The sequence below is a fragment of the Vicugna pacos genome, chromosome 11, assembly GCF_048564905.1.
Source record: "Vicugna pacos chromosome 11, VicPac4, whole genome shotgun sequence".
Classification (NCBI taxonomy): domain Eukaryota; kingdom Metazoa; phylum Chordata; class Mammalia; order Artiodactyla; family Camelidae; genus Vicugna; species Vicugna pacos.
Genome location: NC_132997.1, coordinates 73,802,778 through 73,824,104, shown reverse-complemented (window position 1 = coordinate 73,824,104; position 21,327 = coordinate 73,802,778). Strand labels below are relative to the sequence as shown.

The 21,327-nt window shown below is 36.0% G+C and overlaps 1 protein-coding gene across 1 annotated transcript in view; it reads left to right on the top strand.

The window, feature by feature from the left end:
- Positions 1-21,327, top strand: part of TM9SF3 (transmembrane 9 superfamily member 3) — a 56,137-nt gene that overhangs the window by 2,070 nt on the left and 32,740 nt on the right. Inside the window, exons 2-5 of the mRNA XM_072971702.1 lie at positions 6,964-7,159; positions 15,577-15,699; positions 18,065-18,225; positions 19,242-19,319. Coding sequence (XP_072827803.1) covers positions 6,964-7,159; positions 15,577-15,699; positions 18,065-18,225; positions 19,242-19,319 — 558 coding nt within the window. The remainder of the gene's footprint in view (positions 1-6,963; positions 7,160-15,576; positions 15,700-18,064; positions 18,226-19,241; positions 19,320-21,327) is intronic.

Sequence of the window (21,327 nt, the reverse complement as noted above, 5' to 3'; positions counted from 1 at the left end):
CATTTTTTTTGGCTGTTAGCCAAAATAATTTACTTCTTACAGTTTCCTGAAAATATTTCTTGAAAACTAGGCATTCACCTTAAGCAGATAACAGTACTGAAAAGGGTATCATCAAGTGAATTTGTTCCCACCAAGAAGTAGCTAGTGAAGATGATACGGAAGGAAGAGAAAAATTGCCAAGGAAAGGTTGCTGAGTTAAGTGTTTAATAAATACTTGTGGAATTGGATTATTAATTAAAAAACGATTTTCAGAAGTTGTAGTTTGCCCTTTAGATAAACTTTCTGTGAAGCCAGTTTCCAAATAGAAATAATAACTAATAAGGCTTTTGTAGCAATATGTGGTAGGCACTGTTCTAGGTACTTATATGTGTTGACTCATATTTTAAATATATATTGATAATATTGAGGTAGATGACATTATGTCCTTTTAATAGGTGAGAAAACTGATGCCAGAGAAGGTAAGTTACTTGCCTGAGGCCACATAACCAGTAGAGGTAGAGGTGGGATTTGAACTCAGTCTGAATTAATAGTCTTCTGTGCTCTCATAGCCCTTTATCCTAAAAATAGGATGGTAAAAACACTTGGTATTAAATTGAGTAGTTCTGTGTTGATAGTGTTTTTAAGTGCTCAAAAGAAATGTTTGGGTAAGTCTAACTCCATAATGGGTTGTTACTGAGGATATGTTTGGGTTAGCATTAAAGAGGGATAGGGCCGACTTTGTGGGCATGTGACCTGTAATATGTGTAGGCACTTACAGTCTGTGCTTGGTTTAATGCTCTGCTGTCACTATCTTGAAATTCTTACTACTTTTTGAGCACGGAGCTTTTTTGTGCTGGGCCCTACAAATTTTGTAGCTGGTCCTAAGAAGGAGCGACGAACTACTTTATGCAGTTCCACAAAGCCCTTTATTTCTCTTACTTTACCTACTCAGTCAGGATTGAGCTGTGCATTGGACTCGTGGCATTTTTATGTGTTTATCCAAAGCTCTTTTAATATTCTCAGAATAATAATGAGAAGGAAATGTGCTGCTGACTTCTAGACAATATACACATGTAGAATATATAAAACTGTGTTCCTTTAAGTTTTTTTTAAAGTTGAATCATATGAATTACAGAACACTTTTAAATAAAAATTAAAGAACGCTTTCATGAAAGACAGTCTCTTAATAAGTGATTGAAGGGTCATAAAAAGAACTCTTTAGAGTAAATGAAAGATGTGTAGGGTATAGCTTATTCTTATTTGATTTTCTGAAACTTGGAGCACTTGGAATCATCTAGAGTTAGATTATAATGTCTTCTCAGATTCCAGAGGACTTCATTAAAAAGATTGCAAGTTGAGAATCAGAATTTTAGACCTGGAAAGACTTGAGACCATTGAATTCAACACACTCATTTTCCAATGGCCTTAAGAGGCCCAGTGACTCGCCCAGGGCCATAGAAAGAATCTGAGCCACCTGATTTCTAGTCTTGTTTTTTTTCTACCTGTGTATATAATTTCCATAGTAATACTATGTAAAAATGTCAGCACCAAAAAAACAATAATCCAGGGCACAGGAAGCCTTGAATTTTTATGAGTTCTGTTTCCTTGAGATCACAAAATCAATTATAGGGGGGAAGGGTCTGTTACATACCAGGCTCTGTGCTTGGCACAACAAGTGGCATTTAACCAGTGCTTTTTGAGTGACTTGAGTAATTAGGGAGCTACTCGGGATAAGAATATGCAGTGTTAGAAACATGGAACCCTATTGCTTAAGTCAGTGAACAAATGCAGGCCATTGTTTATTTAAGATGCATAGTCCTGGGGATGCCTGTTGTGGTCTAGGGGACCTACCTAGGCTAAAATCTCATTGGGTACACAAAGTAGGTCATGTTGGCCAGTCGGCCAACCCAGTCGGCCTGGGGTAGCCTACTGCCAGCCTCTGCCATAGACACTGTAACAGTAGTTTCAGAAATGTTTTGTTTCCTTTACTTAGGCAAATGAAGCCTTCAATGTTTATCTCTGTTGGAAGTATAGGAGCTCTTAAAACATATTTGAAGGTTTATAAAGAGAACAAACTGTTTACTACAAGTGAATTTATGAGTGCTTTAATATAGATTTAGTTTTAGGAATTGCCATATTTCATTGGCCTATTTTCAGCTGTACTCTATGGTAGGCTGAGAGTTTATCTAGGTACAAAGCTATTTTGAGAGAAAGAGCACTTATCTCAAGAGACTATCCAAAAATACACTTCTAATTTATTTGTATTAGAATTCTGATGTAGGCACTTTAAATAATTAAAAGGTGTTGAAATTATAATTTTTTTTTTAAATGGAGGTACTGGGGATTGAACCCAGGACCTTGCTATGCTAAGCCTGCTCTCTACCACTGAGCTATACTCACCCCCCCAAAATTATGATCTCTGAAACATTTTCAGAATTGAATTTTGCTTTCTCAGATGCGCATTTTAAAGCCAATACGTATCTTTCCCCTCATCCCATAAAAATGATGGCATTTGGGTGCTTATTCTGAGCCTGCAGTCCTTTGCCTGTCTATGGATTCCGATTTCTTTATTCAGATTTTACATAAGTACATCAGTCAGTAACATTTTCTCCTGAAGTATTCCTCCTGAGAAAAAGTAATTCACGATCTCTGCCAAGGAGGGAAACTTCTGTACCTGCTCTTTCCCAGCATGTAAACAGTATTTAAATGAGAGACCCAGCATCTGTGACTTCTTGAGAATAAAGGTCATTCCTTTTGAGATTAGAGCACAGTTAGCTTCAGCACTTCCTCAGGTACTTTGTACAACTGCACTTTCCTCAGATTTCCTTCATTTCGTTTTTACTCTTCAGTTAATGAAGCTGACTGGGGATTATCGAGAGTGTAGTTCTAAACTTATAAACGTGATACTAATTAGAACAATCGGACAAGTTATTTGACGTTTCCTTACTTTGTTTGAATCTGTAAAATGGGGGAAATAATCGACCTGTCATAAAGTTTTCAGAGGTTAAATGTTTATGTAAAGATCTTAAAACTATGCCTGGCACATGGTATGTGCTTACTAAGTGTTAAGCTAATGATACTATCACAAAAGATGGTAAGCATGTGCATGTGCGATTGGTCAGTTAAGGCTTTACCTGAGGACTTGGGAAAGGAGGATTTGGGCAGTTCTGAAGGATAAGTAGGAATTGGCTAGGTGGGTAGAAGGAAACTATTATAGATTTGGGGAAATGACGTAAAAAACAAGGTGGAGTCGGAAAGGAAAGGAAGACAGTATTATAAGCCACCTTGGCTGGAGCAGACAGCACAGAAGTTGAGTCTAACAGTGAAACTTCTAAGGGCTGGAAAATGAGTGGAACAGTGAGGTGAAGAATGCAGGGGTCTGGACTGGCCTCCTGTCCTTTGGCTGCTTCCTAGGGAGGCCTTGTGGAAGGAATCATCCCCATGCTCAGGGGTCCCGTGGTCCATTGCTGTGCTTGCTTGACTTTTTCTCTCCTCTTCTTCTGGTTACATGCTGCAGGTAAGTTATCAAACTCTGTCTTAGTGTCATTGGCCACCTCAGAGGTTTTCAAGGAATGTGTTTAAAAAGAGCTTGCTAGGATTTCTTGGAATGTTTTGAAAGTGAATTGGACTAGCCTTTTGGCCAAGGGTGGAGGGAAGAGCCATACTTGTTGCTCTCTTCCCGTGGAGTTGGGGAGCCCTGGGACTCTCCCAGCAGTTTACGGAAAGGAAAGGTTTTTCTCCCTAAAAAGTTGTGTGAAATCTTCTGTTTGGTATTTTCAAATTTCAAGATACTTTAACACATCTTTTTCTCTTGAAAAAGAATTCCTCTCTTGACCTTGTCTTGGGAACACTTATTCTCAGGGATAATCAAAAACCGTAATGAAAAGTAAGCATTTTAAATTCATGAAATCTGACTGGTCTGCATAAGGAGCATTATAAAAGAAAAGAAACGTTTTTGCCTGGGTATTCACCCTAACTGGTGTGTATGTGTGTGTGAACATGTATGAATGTTTGTGTATATATTACATGTGTGTTTATTTCTAATTACTATTTCAGTCCTCTTCTCAGAAGGAATCCTCGGTTACAGGATGGTACATATTTTGTTATAGTACAGTTTGCATCATCTCATCACAACACTACTACCCCACTAAAGTTTCAAGAATGTTTAAAATGGGTAACTTCAGAATGTGTAGTTTAACACACACTATGACCCTTAAATTGTTTTCATCTTATGTTTCAGTTTGTATAAAATAAATGGCTGCCTTATTTTAACAAGTATTTATGTTCAAATTTTTGTCTATTTTTAAAGGGATATGAGTATTAGGATTTGTAGAAAAAGGGGTTTTGTGCTTGTTTTTCACGAGTTACATTTATGAAATTTTTGCAGACTCAGCAGGATTAATGGCAAGAATAAGTGCTGTCTTTCAGTGTTCTAGTCTTAAATGGTTGCATTTTGTTACCTCCCCTTTCTTATTTCTCTAAAAGTTACTATTGCAGGCAGTACACATACTTCAGACTTTTACTAAGTTGCCAATGAACTTTATATTTCAGCATTTCTTCAGTATTTTTCATCATATTTATTGAATATTTTTTGTGTACATGATACTGTGCAGAGAGCTTTGTGTTCAGTGAACAGGTTTCAGTTCTGATACCATCTCTGTTCAGTGGATAGTGATTGGTTTAGAACACTGTTTTGAAAATTCTTTCGCTATATCCTTATCTGTATCTATGCAGAAAGGAGTCCCTTGGTTGATTAATGCTCTGTGACCTTAAGCATTGGATGAAAGAGTTGGTGGCATAGTTTATTTGTCAACACCCTAAAATAACAAGAGCAGTTACAAATGGGGATCTATGTATACATTCAGATCTTTGATTGACTCCTTCATACATGAAGATTATCTGCATTTGTTTTTTTTAATTCACTTGAAACAGGTTATGACTTTCTATATTGTTTTTCATCCTGACTCTTCTCGGCCAGAGCAGAATTAATCGAATGACTACTGTTGCTACAATAGTCCTTTATTACCTTAATTATAACACTTAATTTATTCATTGTTAATTATTTACTTGCCTGGCTCCACTATGAATAGTGAACTACTTAAAGGGAAGGACAGTATTTTATTCATCTTTATAGCCTCAACACCTCGTTCTATGCTTGATGCTTGTCTTATGTATTCAAAAAGTCAGGTAGTTTTTTTATTTCCTTGATGACCTGGGTGATGTTTTATGAACAGTAAGAAGTTTATTGTTTGAAGATGAAGTGATTAGATCTAAGTCCTAGGATGGCGATGGTATGAATCAAAAGAGGCAGATGCTTCAGATGAGAGTAGACACATCAATGTTTTTGGACTGCAGAGGGACTTGGGGTTTGAGTCTCTATGTCTGAGAGGACGGTACCGTTAGAAAAACAAAGTAGGTAGTTGGGTTTGGGTGGGATGAGTTTGGTTTTAGAGATGCTGAATTTTGATTGAAAATGTTTATTAGGTTTATTTAATTTTAATTAATTAATTTATTTTTACCAGAAAGAAATGTAATTTTAAAAAATTGAAGTATAGTCAGTTTACAATGTTGTATCAATCTCTGGTGTATAGCATAATATTTCAGCCATATATACATATATTTGTTTTCATACTCTTTTTCATTATAGGTTGCTATAAGATATTGAATATAGTTCCCTGTGCTATATGGAAGAAACTTGTTGTTTATCTATTTTAAATATAGTAGTTAGTATCTCCAAATCTCAAACTCCCAATTTATCCCTTCCCTACCCGCTTTACCCCTTGTAACCACAAATTTGTTTTCTATGTCTGTGAGTCTGTTTCTGTTTTATAAATAAGTTCATTTGTGTCTTTTTTTTTTTAGACTCCACATATGAGTGATATCATATGGTATTTTTAGATGGAGGGCTGGAGGTACTATTTGGTAGGCTAGTTGGATCACTTCCTCTTTTATATACTTCATAGCACCCTACTTTATTATAATTGCTTGTTTAGTGTCCATCTTTCCCTTTAGGCTCTAAGCTCCAGTAGGGCAGGGTACATGTCTTGTTCAAAGCTGTATCTTCAATTACAGACACAATTATTGGCACATGGTTGGCACTCAGTAAATAATGGTTCAATGATTTAACTTCTGTGCTGTTACTTGACGTAAACTGCATCCTATATTTTCTCTACATTGCTAATTAGGATTTCTAGTTGTAAGATTACTCAGGTAATTGCTTTTCATAGAAGCATTGGATTTTTAAACTTGAGGAGATCTTAGAAATCTTTGGCAGATCCCCCCCATTTGGACCCTGGAAAAGTGAAGTCACCTACCCAGAGTCATCGGATCACAACTCCAGATCTAGCTACGTGTAATATTCACTGATGGGTAAAGCCGTAATTATTTATTCAAAGAAATTTGCGTATGTTACTTGTCTTCCCTTGAGTGGGATATGGGGATTTCATGGTATGGCTTTCTCTTCTCTTGTTCAGTCATTTCTCTCCTCTCTGGTACTTTGATTAATGGCCATGGAAAAGAAAGGAGATGAAATTTTATTTCTGCTTGCTGGCAGTATTAAATCTTTTGAGTTTCTAGTGATTAATGTAAGGTTGTGGATAAACCATTGATTTTGTTTCCTCCTTCCTTGTCCATGTTAGCTTGGTGAATCATGTTGATTCTAGGTTTACCTTTATTTGATAGTGTAAGTATTACTTATAACATTCTTATGGGTTACTGGATTTTGTTTAAACAGTATCTTTTGTAAAACAAAGTTTGGAAAAGGTGGATCTGCCTGAGACGACAATCAGAGGATATAATTTTAAAATTCACTGAATTTCATTTTTAATGTGTGCATATCGATCATTATATTGAAACAAGCTTCCAGTATTTTATAGCTTCCTATAGAGACAGTACATTTTTGTTTACAATAGAAGCAAATATTTCCTTAATTTGAATTAGATTTTTTTAAAAACATATTCTTACTTGCTTTTTTTTTTGTTTCAGTATCAAGATAAAGAGGAAGTTGTCTTATGGATGAATACTGTTGGGCCCTACCATAATCGCCAAGAGACATACAAGTACTTTTCACTTCCATTCTGTGTGGGGTCAAAAAAAAGTATCAGTCATTACCATGAAACTCTGGGAGAAGCACTCCAAGGAGTTGAATTGGAATTTAGTGGTCTGGATATTAAATTCAAAGGTATGTAAACCTTAATAGTCCTTAAAATAAGAATTAGATTGTAGACCAGGCTTCTCAACTTTGGCATTATTGACATTGGGGCCAGATAATTCTTTTTTTTTGTAGGAGCATGTCCTGTATATGGTAGCATGTTCAGCAGAGTCCCTGGCCTCTACCCCCTAGATGCCAGTAGCACTCTCCAGTTGTGACAGCCAAAAAAGTCTTCAAACATTGCTAATCGTCCTTGGTTGAGAACCACTGTTCTAGCCTCTAAAAAATGTTTTAGTCTCTAACTTAACGTTTAGAAAGATATAATAGTAACTAAGAAAGATTTTTTTGAATATTTATGAAATAATAAAATAAATAATTACTGTAAAATTGTATTTCCTTAACATATTTACTCCTTAGAAGTGTTTTCTAGTAAAACATTTAGTGGTTGGACATGATGTGGTTGGGGAAAGCCTCCACAGTTTCCTAATGAAGTAATTTCTGGAGGTGAGGAGATGTAATGGGGTATACGGATACTTAAAAATTAGGTGTAAAGCCTCCATGTATTTGTCAGTATTGTATTGATTTATCCTCTCAAGATCTATAGGATAGTGTGGTTTAAAATTTTAAGTCAAAGACTTGTTAAAATTGAAGAAAATCTGCCTTACCTATTTATTATGCAGTTAACTATTTGTATCAGTTCCTGTGAGTGTGTTTATACTTTTTATTTTTCTGTGTGGAGTTTGTCAGAGTGTGTATTTCCTGCATAGACATTTTTAACTTGATGAGCAGAAGCCTGAGGAACTGAATTTTTAGGATCTTTGTCTTTATTTTTGAATAGAGCATGGATCTTGTAATCAGAAGCTTTGAATTTTAATCCTATTTCTTTTACTATATTGATTTTAGTAAAGTTGTTTACGCCAATGTTGACTTCAGTGTCTACATGTATAAAATGAACAGTAACTAACCTCTGGTATTTTTAGTTTTTTGGGAGGAGAATGTGAAATGAAATATTTTAAAGATAATATTTTGAAGATAATGTTTAACTTTGATTTGTTAAATTTTATTCTTATTTTTAGGGTTTTTTTTATTACTGTTGTTGTTAATAGGTATACATATTTACAGCCCTTTTTCCCCCTATAATATTCCTTGGAACTTAATTATAAAATTAAGTTGTAAATTTAAGCCACAGTGACCTGGCCTATATAAGTTTATGAATTATTGTAAACATGCCCTGAGGCTTGTTTTAATTTAATAAGATGATTTAAATATTTAATCACACATAAAGAGAAAACTTAGATTAGAGTATGTGATTTTTGAGAACCTCAATACTACATTTATTCACATACTGTCTCTCCTTTCCCATATTTGGCATACGTTTCTAGTTTAGTAAGGAACCAGGGAGAGAGAATAGGTAAAAACCTTGAGTCTTGCTTTGCCACTATGGACAGATTTCATCACCTTTTGAAATCCTCACTCTCATTTACTAAAAAAGAGTACTCATTCAGCTGTCTTAACCATTCTTCTTTTATCAGTTCTTTGAGGCTGAGATAGGAAAGATTATTTAGATAGAAAAGTGTGGTTTTCATGAGCTGTAAAAGTGATTAATTTTCCTTTCGCATTAAACACCTTTAGATGAAAATCAGAACTAGACAGGTGTTACTTTCTAAGAGTTGGAGCTTCCTTGGAGTCTTGCCAACTCTGCACTCCAGCACGGATGTGCTGCTAACGGACCTGCCAAATTAAGTGGTCCAGATGAAATAGTAAATGCTGATTAGATTTCTCCTTCTACTGTAGCCCCTAGCTTATCCTGTTCAAAGACAAAGTTGACTATGCTTTAAAAAGTGTTTTGTGAGATTTCCTGGTTATTATTTGTAGTAGCATGGAATTTTAAAGGTGGGATCCACCTTAGAGATTGTGTCATTTCTAACGAGTCACCTTAGTCAAAGCCAAAGATGAAATGACTTACCCAAGAAACATCATAGCATACTGATAATGTCATGGAAACTTAAACTCTCTGTATGTGAACTGTAGAAATAGTTACATTGTTAATCTTTCATCCTTTAAATATTTGATTTTTAAAGGTTCTTCTGAAGGCAAATATATTCAAATAAAATAAAATTTTGGAAGTTCTGTGAAACTAGAAAAACTATATATATTATATATATATAAATACACACTGACACGTGCATACAAAAACACCTTTTTAAAATCTAGTAGATTCTGTCAAGCTAAATGGATATTGTTTCATAAAATGAAGGTCACTAAATAGACGATTTTAGGGAACAATGATAGTTTTAAATCTAATGTAGGATGCCTCTCTTTTGTGATTTTATGCACAACTTTTTTTTTTCTTCCTGATAGTCTTCATACTACCACTAGACAAAATGCTACATTGAGAACATTTAGACATCATTGGAGAGAGAAGGGCAGGCTTAAGTTGGATATCCTTGAACCAGACCTGAATTCATTACCCTTTAATTTTTCAAGGTACCTCTTAGAATCTTGGCCATCGTGGAGTGGAAAGAACACATGCTTTAGAGTCAGAGAGACTTGATGCATCTCAGCTCTACCTACCTGTATAGTCAAGGACAAATTATTCAGCCTCTCTGATCTCATTTTCCTCATCCATGAAATAAGGGAAATAATATCCACTTGATAGAATTGTCAGATTTAAATGACATAATGCATATAGATCATTCATCAAAGTTCCTGATAGTTTACATTAAAAAAATGGTCATTGTGAATACTAATAGCACATAGTATGCGGCTATGCTTCCAACTTGATTTTGCGTTAGCAGTTATAAAGCTGCTGCACTGGTCTGCTGGGTATTTTAGTTAGTTCTGCTAGGGCAGGGACATTCTTGTTCCCTATTGGATTCTTAGCTGATAAGACATAGTGAACTCTTAATAAATAGTCTGGCACCTGGAGGGTTTGTGCCTATTTGTTCCTTATGATAATTGGTTCATTCTGATCATTAGATGATCTGAAATAGCAGTTCCTAAACAGTTTCCTTCCTCTCATGTGAGAATTCTAGCAGTGTAACGAAGGGTGTTACTTGTTGAAAAACTGTTGACTTCTAGAGGATTCCTCCCCTCATTTATTTTATTGATCTTCCCTTGAATTTTTCTTCCTTAAATATCCCAACTTAACAGAGGGGTAAAATTATTTTGTTAGTATTTCTTCTACTTCTCAAGAGTGAAATGGTAAGGTGAGAATACTGCATTTAGGGAGCTATGCTAAGGGCTGCTTGGAGCTTTATGTATTTCTAGTTCACAGATTCTCAGTCTTGACTGTTTTCAACCACAGAATAAGCTTATGAGATGTATTATGCCAGTTTTCCAGATGAGGAAGTTGGTGCCCAGAGGTTAAGTAACTTGTCCAAAGATTCACAGGTGGAAAGCAGTGGAGTGAGGATTTGAACCCTGGCAGCCCAGCACTAGAGTTTGAGCTCCTAACCACTATGCAGAATTCCTCTAGAGGTATCTGCCTGAGTGGTAAAGCCTGAATACTAGAGGGAAGGGAAAGGGCTTGAGAGGGAGCAGCTCCTTTCTTCCAGTCTAAAGATTTTTATTTAAGATAACCCCCGCCCCTGTGTTCAGTCCCTGGGTTCTACTGTTCCTGCTCTTCCTGATTCTTGAGCCCTCTGCTGAAGTTCTCTAGGGGCAGTGTCTCTGGTCTACTGCAGGGGGAAGTAGCGGGTATTCATCTAGCAGTGTGATGGGTGGAGGAGGGGACCTGGGCATCCAGTCCCTCCGCAAGCATATTTTTATACGATCCCCCTATGTGTTCAGCCCTACGTCTGTCCTCTACCTCTTGACATCTGTGGTGCCTCCAAGTCCTGAGTGTCTCCCATGTTCTGTGACAACAATCCCCTCCCTGCTGCTATGGTTTCCTCTGCCTTATTAGTCATTTGCCATTTCCATTTGTTTTCCATTTCCCCAAAATTTGTTGAAATCTTTTTTCACTGTCTTCTTGTCCTCATGCACCTCCATCCTTTTTGTTCCATTATTGACATTTTAATGGAGTTTCAAGAGGGAAGAGACACTTGTGGTTAATCTACCTTGTTTAACTGGAAGTCTGGGAAATTGATGCAATATTTTGTCCTGTTGGTTTCAAGCATGTTTTAGGCAGACCAAATAATATGAATCTTGTACTGAATTGTGTCTAGGTATTTGAGTTCTTGGTACTAGCAATTGCTTAAACTTTATGCTAACTGCAAATTTAACAAGTGTGATTTTTTTTATAAATTCTTATTCAAACTGTTGATAACATTGTTCTCCTCAGATTGACATGCCTTTTTTGTTTTCAAAGGAATGTATGTGTATATATTTTTCTGATTGTAACAATGATATAGAATCAATGTACAAAATTTAGAAACTACAGAAATGTAAAGAAGAATTTAAAAATCACCTGGATATAAATAGCAGTAATATTTTCTCTCTGACTTTTTTTACATTCATCCACATTATTTAAAATTTTTTAAAATTGGGTTCATGTTATATGTATTTTTGAAAATATTTAATGAGCACTTGTATAGTGTTTATTATGTGCTTAATACTGTTTTAAGCACTTGCTAGCTCATTTAATAAGTTATGTATAAATTAGTTTTTACTCCTCTTTTTTCTTAACATCTTATGAGCTTGTCCTCACATTGTTAATTACTCTTTTTAAAATGTGTTTGTGTAGTATTCTATAACTCGATATTATAATTTCCCCCCATTTTGCAATTACAAGATACTCCTTATTTTCTTTCCTTCTTCCTTCCTTGCCTTTCTCTCTTTTTTTCCCCTATTAGAAATAACAATGCATTTAGCTATCCTAGCATAGAAGTATTTTGATGCATCTCTGAATCTTTTATTAGGATAAATTCTTCGAAGTAGAATTACTGAATCAAAGGTTCTAAACATTTTTAAGGCAGTTCTTGGTACCTGTTGCCAAATAGTCATCTAGAAAAAATTGTACCATTTATACTGCCAGTCAGGTTTGTCAGTTAATCAATACTGTTTATGTATATGGTTGATTAATTGATTGTGAATGTATCAGTTTTTCTAGTTAAAAAAAAATTCATTCAGCAGTTTTTGAGTGCTTACTGTATTCCAGAGCCCTGTGGTAGGCTCTGGGCATACAGCTGAACCAGAAGCTCTGGCTTCCGGATTCTATATGGGCCCTCTGAAGTTGTACCTTTAATTTTGTGGGAATGTGCATTTGGGGGGGCAAGGGAGATAATCACTTTCACTGGATTCTCAAAGGGATGTGTGGCCCAAGAAATCTTAACACTGCCTGTGAATACATTGGCACTTTTAGTCCTTAACTCTGGGAAGGAGATAGCATAGATGTTATCTGTTCTATAGTTGACAGATGTTATCTGTTCCACAGTTGAGGAGCACAAGATTCCCAGAGGTTAAGTGACTTGCTTTTATTCACATAGTAAGTTGTGGAACCCAGGCTAAAACTCAAGTCTGTGCCCATTTTTCTGTCAGTCTGTCTGTAGTGACTTCGTGAGGAACTTTACCAACTGCTACTGAATTTAAGGTAGAGTATTTCTAGTTTTCCGATTTAGAAAGACTATCAAAAGAGAAAGTAAATGTTCTTAGAAAACTCATGAACAATTATCACATTGTTTTTTCAGTGCTTTCACTGTCTATTCAGTTATTAGTCTGGAGAGTTGTTGAGAATTGATGACAGACTTACTGATATGTAGTTTCCATATGCCTTCTGTTTGAAACATCAGTGCTGATGTTTGCTGCTTTTTAACTTTGGTTTTGTATAGCATTTGTTAGACCCTAGTTGCGTCCTCTTCCGGATTCACAGATGTATATTTCGTCTGAGAAGGGTATTCCCTACTGTAATTTTAAAGCAGTGATTTGTGGTCATAGATTTTTCAGATTGTTTTCCAGTCCTGTAGAATGCTGAAGAGTGATCTGGCATATTCAGACACATTACACGCGTTATCTTCAAAGCGGCTCCCTCCTGAGAGAAATTACTGTTTCAATTGAGCAACCAAGCCCTTCAATTATTTGTGATGTTTGTGTTTGCTTACATGCCTGCAAGAGGAATTGCATTAAAATGTGACCAATCAAGGTCCGTATTATAGCCTGCCATAATGATGTTTTCCCTTTTGCCACAACATTTCTTTTCTAGATTTTGTATCAGTGAAACATACTCTTCAAGACTTCTTTGTTAATCCTTCTGAGATACTCTGCTCAGAAATTTCATTTGTTTATATTGACGTTTTTCTCCTTACACACACGTGTGCGCGCACACTCACACACCCCTTTCACACACAGATGCATGTATGTGAACATACTCAAATATACTTAGTGATTTCCTTTGCCAAATAAATGGAAAATCATGCTCCTAAAATTTGTTAAAATTTTATGTTTGTTTAATGCCTGCTCTGTGCAGCGTACTGAAACAGGCATAGCTGGGGCTAAAAAGGATATAATCAGTTACAGACATAGTTCTCAAGCTGATGGTCTTTTTGAGGAGCTGAGATACTGGTATGAGGGTATAAGTGGTGTAGGCCTAGGTGTCATAGGTATGGAGAGAAAGCCATGGGACTTGGGAGAAGGAGACAGGCTGGGGGTTTGGGAGGTGTGAGGGTGGGGGAATCAGGGATTATTCTGGGGGACTGGGAGAGAGATGGGAAAGATTCTAGGATGGACATAGGAGGTGGAGTTTGCCACACAAACAAAAAAAATCCAGAGGCCAAGGGAGTACAGGTGTGTGGGAACCGCAGGTAGTTTGGGTAGAGTGTATGGAGAGAGGATGCTAAATAGTTGGGAAAGAGAGAGAGGAGCTAAAGTTCAGACTGTGAGGAATCTTTTAAAAGCTTTATACAGATGAAAGTCATATTGTATATTGCAGAGCTTCGTTTGTGAAGCTACTGCATTGTTGATGACAATTACCAGGGAATGTCTGATTGTAACAGCACAGAATTTGGTGGCTTTGCAGAGGTAGCTATAAGTTCTCCTACAGCCACTGTAGCCCTTTGTTGCTGCTCAAACTGGACCTTCCTTTGGTTCTCACTAACCCTCTGTAGCTGTCGTTGCTTGCTGTCCTTGGCACATGAGCACAATCCGTGGACATCCCATTTGAGGACCTCTTGCTGCCAGTTCTCCTGGCAGTAATTTCTGTGTTAACTCTCCCTTTCTTCTGATCAGCTGCAGTTTTTGCCATTATGAAAATTCTAAATTTCTTGCTGCCTAAAAAGGACCTAGAGAGAAAGAAAATTTGTGTAGGAGCCATTGTTGTTGGATACAAAGCAATTTTCTTCTCTCACTTTGAGTGTGAGAGTATTTTCCTGTCCCTTTTTTTTATGGGAGTTGTTTCCAGTCATCTTTGGTTTTGTCTTTTTGGGGTACCCACTCTAGGCTGAGCTGTGAAAAGGGGAAGCTGTCCTTTCTCTTGAGGCTTAGGGAGACATGGTGCAGGTGTCTGGAGTTTCAACTCAGATTGATATTTATCATAGAAATAATATTATAGATGGCTATTGATTATGGTTCAGCTGCAATTTTTGTTTAAGATGTTTTAATCAATATTTAAGAAATTGAACATTGTTTCTTAGGGGAAGTTGCATTTTATGTTCTAAATAACCAATATTATAGTACAGGAGAACTTAAAAACAAACAACTGTGCTTTCTTTTTTTAAGATTGGTTTCTCTTTTCCCTAATTGCTTAAGTAATACACAAAAATGATTTAATCCTTTTTGATGACCATCAAGTGTTTGCAGGTTTTTTGGATTTTGTTTTCTTTAGAAACTAATGATCCTAAGCATGTTTTTGAAAAGTTTATAAGTTAGAGACCATCTGAACAGGATTTTCAGATAGCAGTATTTTTAAAAGTAGTCAAAAGTAGAAACGACTCATCTCCAGGGAACTTCCAGGTGATTTATAAACAGTGACTCCTGCTAGAATAGAGGTTTGCCTTTTAATCTTCCGAATTATGAAGAGTCACTGGGATTCCTCATAGAATCTGTGACCTCTAGTGACTTGTATCTCCAGGAATGTTCAAATGAGTATTTATCTCCAGGATCTTATAGCTTGAAACTGTTAGCTCTATTTAGTATCATATTTTTGAGTTTTTATATAAAGTGAAAACTTTCCTTTGTGTTTTAAGCTTTTTCATTTTTGTTTTTTAAATCAATTTATTCATTTTAAGGTTACTTTGTAAATGTTCTTCTATAATTTTCTTTATATAAGCAATGATTTCTTAGTAAAATAATCTTTGAAAATAAAAATGATTAAATTTCTTTTATTGTGAAAAATCTTAAACATGCACAAAAAAGGAAAGAATTGTAAAATGAATCCCCACATATTTATCACCCAGATTCAACTATTATGAATGGAAATTTTAAATTCAGGAATTATTGTGTCTTTTTGTGTTATTTTTCCTATAACTATTTTTCAAACCAGTGTGCTAATTTGAAATTTTTATTTTATGCAGATGATGTGATGCCAGCCACTTACTGTGAAATTGACTTAGATAAAGAAAAGAGAGATGCATTTGTGTATGCTATCAAAAATCACTACTGGTACCAGATGTACATAGATGACTTACCAATATGGGGTAAGTATTGTAGTAAGTATTGTATGTTATATTTAAAGTTTGAGAAACATTTCCATAATAAATAAGATTTATGTAATCATTCTGTTAAGGTGATTGTACACTAAATTGGTAAGTGTGTTTTCACTATTTTCCACAGAATGATTTTAACATCATTTTTATGGTTTCTTGTTACTTAAAGGGACTTTTGACATTGTCAAACCTTACATGAAAATCCCTCAAAATACAACTTTTATACACTATAGCTTTTCAGATTCAAGGGAGTAAAAGATGCTTTGAACAATCTGAGACATCTTTCCTTCCCCCATTTTTCTCGTATCTAATTCTGACTTATTTTATCAAAAACAATCAAAGGGACGGAATACAATTTTGAAGTTTTATTCTGTGTTTCTCTCCTGTGGAACTGTGGTAGTATGGTTTTTAGATACAGCAGCCTCCTGAATGACTTGTTGTGCTAGTTCTTACGTCATTGTCCCAAACTTTGTTACGTTTAAAGTTTTTAAAATATTTTGTTTTTTATGTTGATGTTTTATGTTCTTGTTCACCCATATTAATGGAGAAGAGCTATGGAATGGTTCATACAAACTTATGCGTAATCCAAACATCGTTTGTGCTGAATTTGATTAAATTATTTAATGTGCAAAGCACAGCCAGTATGTTTGATTACATTTTTCTCTTAGTGGCTTTTTGTTGTTGTTTGTTTTTTGGCCTTTGGACACTTGTTCTTCTATGTAATTAATATTATAATTCTTAAAATTGTTAGGAGACTATATTAATGAGCAGCAAACTGAAAGACTGAACATACCGGCTCGGAGTTTAATGTGGTACTAAAATGAAGTTTATAAGAAAGTTAATCTTAAGATATAATTGTATGCATCATCATTACTGTGTTGCATGTTAATTAGGTATAAATAGTAAGCATTTCATATGGATGACTGTAATTAGTATAATAGACACTTCTGTGATCAGCTCTGAGGGTAGCAGGAAGATGTGCAGAATATTCACTGAAGATTTCTGAGTCTGTCATTCAGGAGAACCCTTTAATCTGGGTTTCCCCTTGTTTTTGATGAAAGAGCAAGTTCCTCTCCTATTTTTTTTTTTTTGCATTGCTTATGGGTTTCTTGTCTGGAAACTTAGGTTTTTTCGGTCATTTCTGTGGGCCTCCTTAGCAACATGGCAACCGTGCTTTCCTGTTTTAACATAAATCTTTTTTAGCTCTGGGTTTCTGCCATGTTTAGGGCAGATACTTTTGGATATCCTATAATGTCTGAACCTTATCAGAAAAAAAAAGTCCTTATTTGGCTTTTCTTGGGATAAAGATTTTAGATTCTTTTAACAGTCCCTTAGAGAATTCCTTCTTATTTGATGTAACTGTGTCTCCACCCTCAGAGTTTTCAGAGTAGATAGGTAAATAAACTTTGATGAAATGAATTATTAGAATGATTTCATTTTCCCTCTGCTACCCCAAACAAAATAAAACTGTATTCCTTGAACTTGTACCAATTAGAGAGAAGAACTTTGGTTAATAATCAACTAATTCTTAATAAGAAATGACCTTTTTTTCCCTTAATACTTTAATGAATTGCATTAACCAGAGAGGGAAGGCCCAATGAGTAACTGTTAGAGCTGAAGGCTCCAGAGAACATAGAGACTTGGGTAGGTAACACTGGGTAAATAGCTGACAGTATGAGGGCACAGGAGATAGGTCCTCAGCTGCTACCTTCTCCCCTGCCTGGGTCTTCCCCTTCCAGTATCTCAGATTGGGATCAAAATGGTCATTTTAACTGTTGCCTTATTACTGTTTATCGTCAACACTCCTTTCATTTCAGTGACTTCCCAGGGATAGATCTAGTTTTTGAGATATTAAGAGGAGGTATTTTAAGTTTTTGTATCCGCTATACACATATGTGCAGCTTATTAAGAATGGATTGATCATAGGTTATGAAAGAAAGTACTGGACTGGGCATCTGGTGAACTTGGCTTTAATTTTAGTTTGATCACTGAACTAGGGGCCCTGCCAGATGGTGATATAGTGCTTCCCTGAAATTTTGACATATTAGGGAATATACACATACTGTTACAATGAGGGTGACACTAATGACAAAGCATGAACTTTGAGGACCAAATTAGTGGTAGGTTATACTGAGCTGTTCATCACTTTTTTACCATGGTGTGGAAGTGGTTGTGTTCGCCAAATAGTTAAGAAAGAGTAGACGTCCAGCCTGCACCTTTCATTGTTATAACCATGAGAAATAGTGGTAATATTGCTGTTTTATAAAAACACTTTTCAATGAGCTTTTAGCTTCTAATGTATTTTAAATATTAAGTGATATTGCATACCTTGTATGAAGTGTTATTTCTTTCATAGGTATTGTTGGTGAAGCAGATGAAAATGGAGAAGATTATTATCTTTGGACCTACAAAAAACTTGAAATAGGTTTTAATGGAAATCGAATTGTTGATGTTAATCTAACTAGTGAAGGAAAGGTGAAACTGGTTCCTAATACTAAAATCCAGATGTCGTATTCAGTAAGTATTAAAATAATTGTATGCAGGAAGAAGTGTTGTGACCTAATTTCAGCAATTAAGTGTGTTTTACAACTTTAATAAATGAAAATGCAGCTTGAAATGGGACATAACAGAATATTATTAAAATATGTTTCCTCAGTGTATGTAAGTAAACCTCCTAAAAGCAGGGAGATTTATTTCAGGTCAGTAGTGTTAGATACCAGTTACATATTTGCAGGACCTACCGTTTGCTTCAGCAGAGTTTACCGTTACAACCGGGCAGTTAGCTAACCCAGCTGTGTGTTTTCATGGTTACTTTTTAGATTGCAGTACTCCTTTTTTCTCTTTTCTTTTTGCTGTTACAGATAAGAAATGATGCTATATTGAAAATTGCTGGGTGAGAATAGTTTACCATATTTTGCTGTATCCGTTGGAATAAGATACTCCTGCAGAGTTAGAGCTTGTCGGAGCCCTTTGCAACTAACAAGTTGATTCAGTTCTGTTAGAATTAAAAATAGTGGAAAGAAGAGAAATCCTTTGTAGGCAGCCTTTTTCTTTGCCATTTTTTTCCCCTGGTAACTGGAATAAGTCCATTGCTAGTAGCCAGTTTTGAAAGTTTTTCAAGCTTTGTGCATATGTACCTAGAGCAAATAATATTTGCATAACTGTTTATAAAGAAATGTGATCATTTTAATAAAACTAATGTAATCTAAAGACAGAGATGCACAGATTCTTATTTTAAATTGGTCTAATTGAGTTCTTATTACATCTGGTCAGAGTATGTAAGTCGGTAGCAGTTAATAGTCTTGAAAACTGAAATGATCCCTCTAAATAAAGTCATAGTTTTGTTAATACACAGCGAGGAAGATTGGTTAGTTTTTTATCATATATTTCAGCTTCTCAAATTGGTAGTAACTTTCTACCATTTCTCTAGTTTCTTCTTCTAAGTGTGTAAATCTTTTTATATTTGCTCAGTTTTGTTATCAGATTATTGATTACTGACCTTGATTTTCAAATGAAAAAAAAAATTTTTTCAGGTAAAATGGAAAAAGTCAGATGTAAAATTTGAAGATCGATTTGACAAATATCTTGATCCATCCTTTTTTCAACACAGGGTAGGTAAATTGTGTATTTTAAGACATTCAGTATGTGCTTCAATCAATTAAACATGAGCATATGCCATATATACATATTGGACACTGTGCTGGGGCTGTGGATTTCAAAGATTTAACTAATGGTGATTTCAAGTGTGAGCTCAGAGTCATGAAAGTGGTAGAGGGTTTTAGAGGAGCAGTCAGAATCTCCCTTTATCATGCCTGGTTTAAACCAATGAAGAGATACACAAGAATAAAACATATGGGAAGCCAAGATATTACTTTTATTACTAATAAGACTAGTATTGGAGAATGTGGCTTTTATCTGTGGTCAGGTGGGCTTCTTAATATTGAAACTCAGAATTGGACAAACTAACATACTCAGACATTGCTGAACTATTTCAAGCTTTCCTACATGGGCACCTGTGCTTGTAAAAATTATAGTGTGGAGAAACAGAGCAGAATGTGTGCATCCACTAGGAGGAAATGAATAGAAGAGTGGAGTGAGATCAGGAGTTTCTGCTAGGAGAAATCCTCCCACATATAAAGAAACACCAAGAATGAGAAGAAATGTCTCTCACCCCACCACCAACAGAGACACACTGGATCTCAGGTCCTGAGTCTAGTAGCATTGCTGCTGGTTTTGTACAGATAGCTTTGGTTCTCTTTAGCAGGAAACATTTTATTTTGGTGGTTCCCTCCTTGAAGGATGGAGATGAAAAGACTACAGGATAGAAGGAGACATACCCATTCTTCTGACTTTCTTCTTTACTTGCCTCTTCTCTTTTGATATAATCTTGTGGACTGAAATTCTGAAGTTTATTTATCACCAATTCTTGAGATGGCTTACAAAGTTTTCTGGTCTCAGATTTATATCATTGCAGCCAGGTTCTACCCTTAGACTCCACCAGAATCTATTACTACTACTAATCTTCCACTGGGTCCTAGGAGAAAAAAATTAAGCTATTTGGGGTTTGGTCCTTACTGAAAGATTTAGTGTCCTGGAGTTAAAATTTCCTCCCCCACAGTTACTCCTCCACTCCTCCACATGTTCTCCTCAGATTTAGTGCTCAGGCAGTCCTAAACGTGACAGTCCTGTTAAAAGTATAGGCACAAATAACTTCAAATAACGTTTGAGAATATGAGGGCTCTCAACTGACATTTCCTACTAGAACACCTCGATCTACCTTGTTTCTATCCCAGAGGGTGTTGACAACTTGGAAGAAAGGCTGCCTTTTGGCATTTGCACAAGTAGAACAGTATACTATATATATTTTTTCAACAAATATTAATTAATTGAACACCTGCTGTGTGTCAAGCACTGTACTCAGCAAGTGAAATACATAAGAGAATGAAAATCAGAGATCCATGCCCTCTTGGAGCTTACATTCTAGTCGGGGAGACATGCAGTAAACATAATAACTAAAATGTATAGTGTGTTCCAGGATGTGTACATCAAAAAAGAGAAAATAGAACCGTGGGGCAGGAGTACCATGAGTGGGGAAAGTTGTTTTGAGTATGGGTGGTCAGGGTAAGCCTCTGAGATGGACTTGTGAGCAAAAGCTTGAAGGAGTTGAAGGAAGTAAGTAATGTGAGTATCTGAGGGAAGAGTATTCCAGACAGAAGCAATACCATTGAAAGACCTGTTGGGTGGGAAATTGCTTGGGGTGCTTGAGGAGTAACAAGGAGGCCAGTGTGGCTGGAGCAGAGCAAGGGGGTGAGCAGTAGGGAATGAAGTCAGAGAGGCAGCAGTAGCCAGATCATCCATGGCTGCTGTAGGACTTTGAATGAATGCAAAGAGGGGCATGATAGTGTTTTCAGCAGGGTATTGATGGATCTGACTTGTGTTTAAACAGGATCATTCAGGTTTTTATGTTGAAAATAGTTTGTGTTGGGTAAGGGTTGAAGCAGGGATATCACTGGAGAGGCTATTGCAGCAGTCCAGAGAAGAAGTTAAAGTGGCTCAGACCAACGTGTAGCAGTGAAGGTGGTGAGAAGATGCCAGATTGTGAATACATTTTGGGGGTAG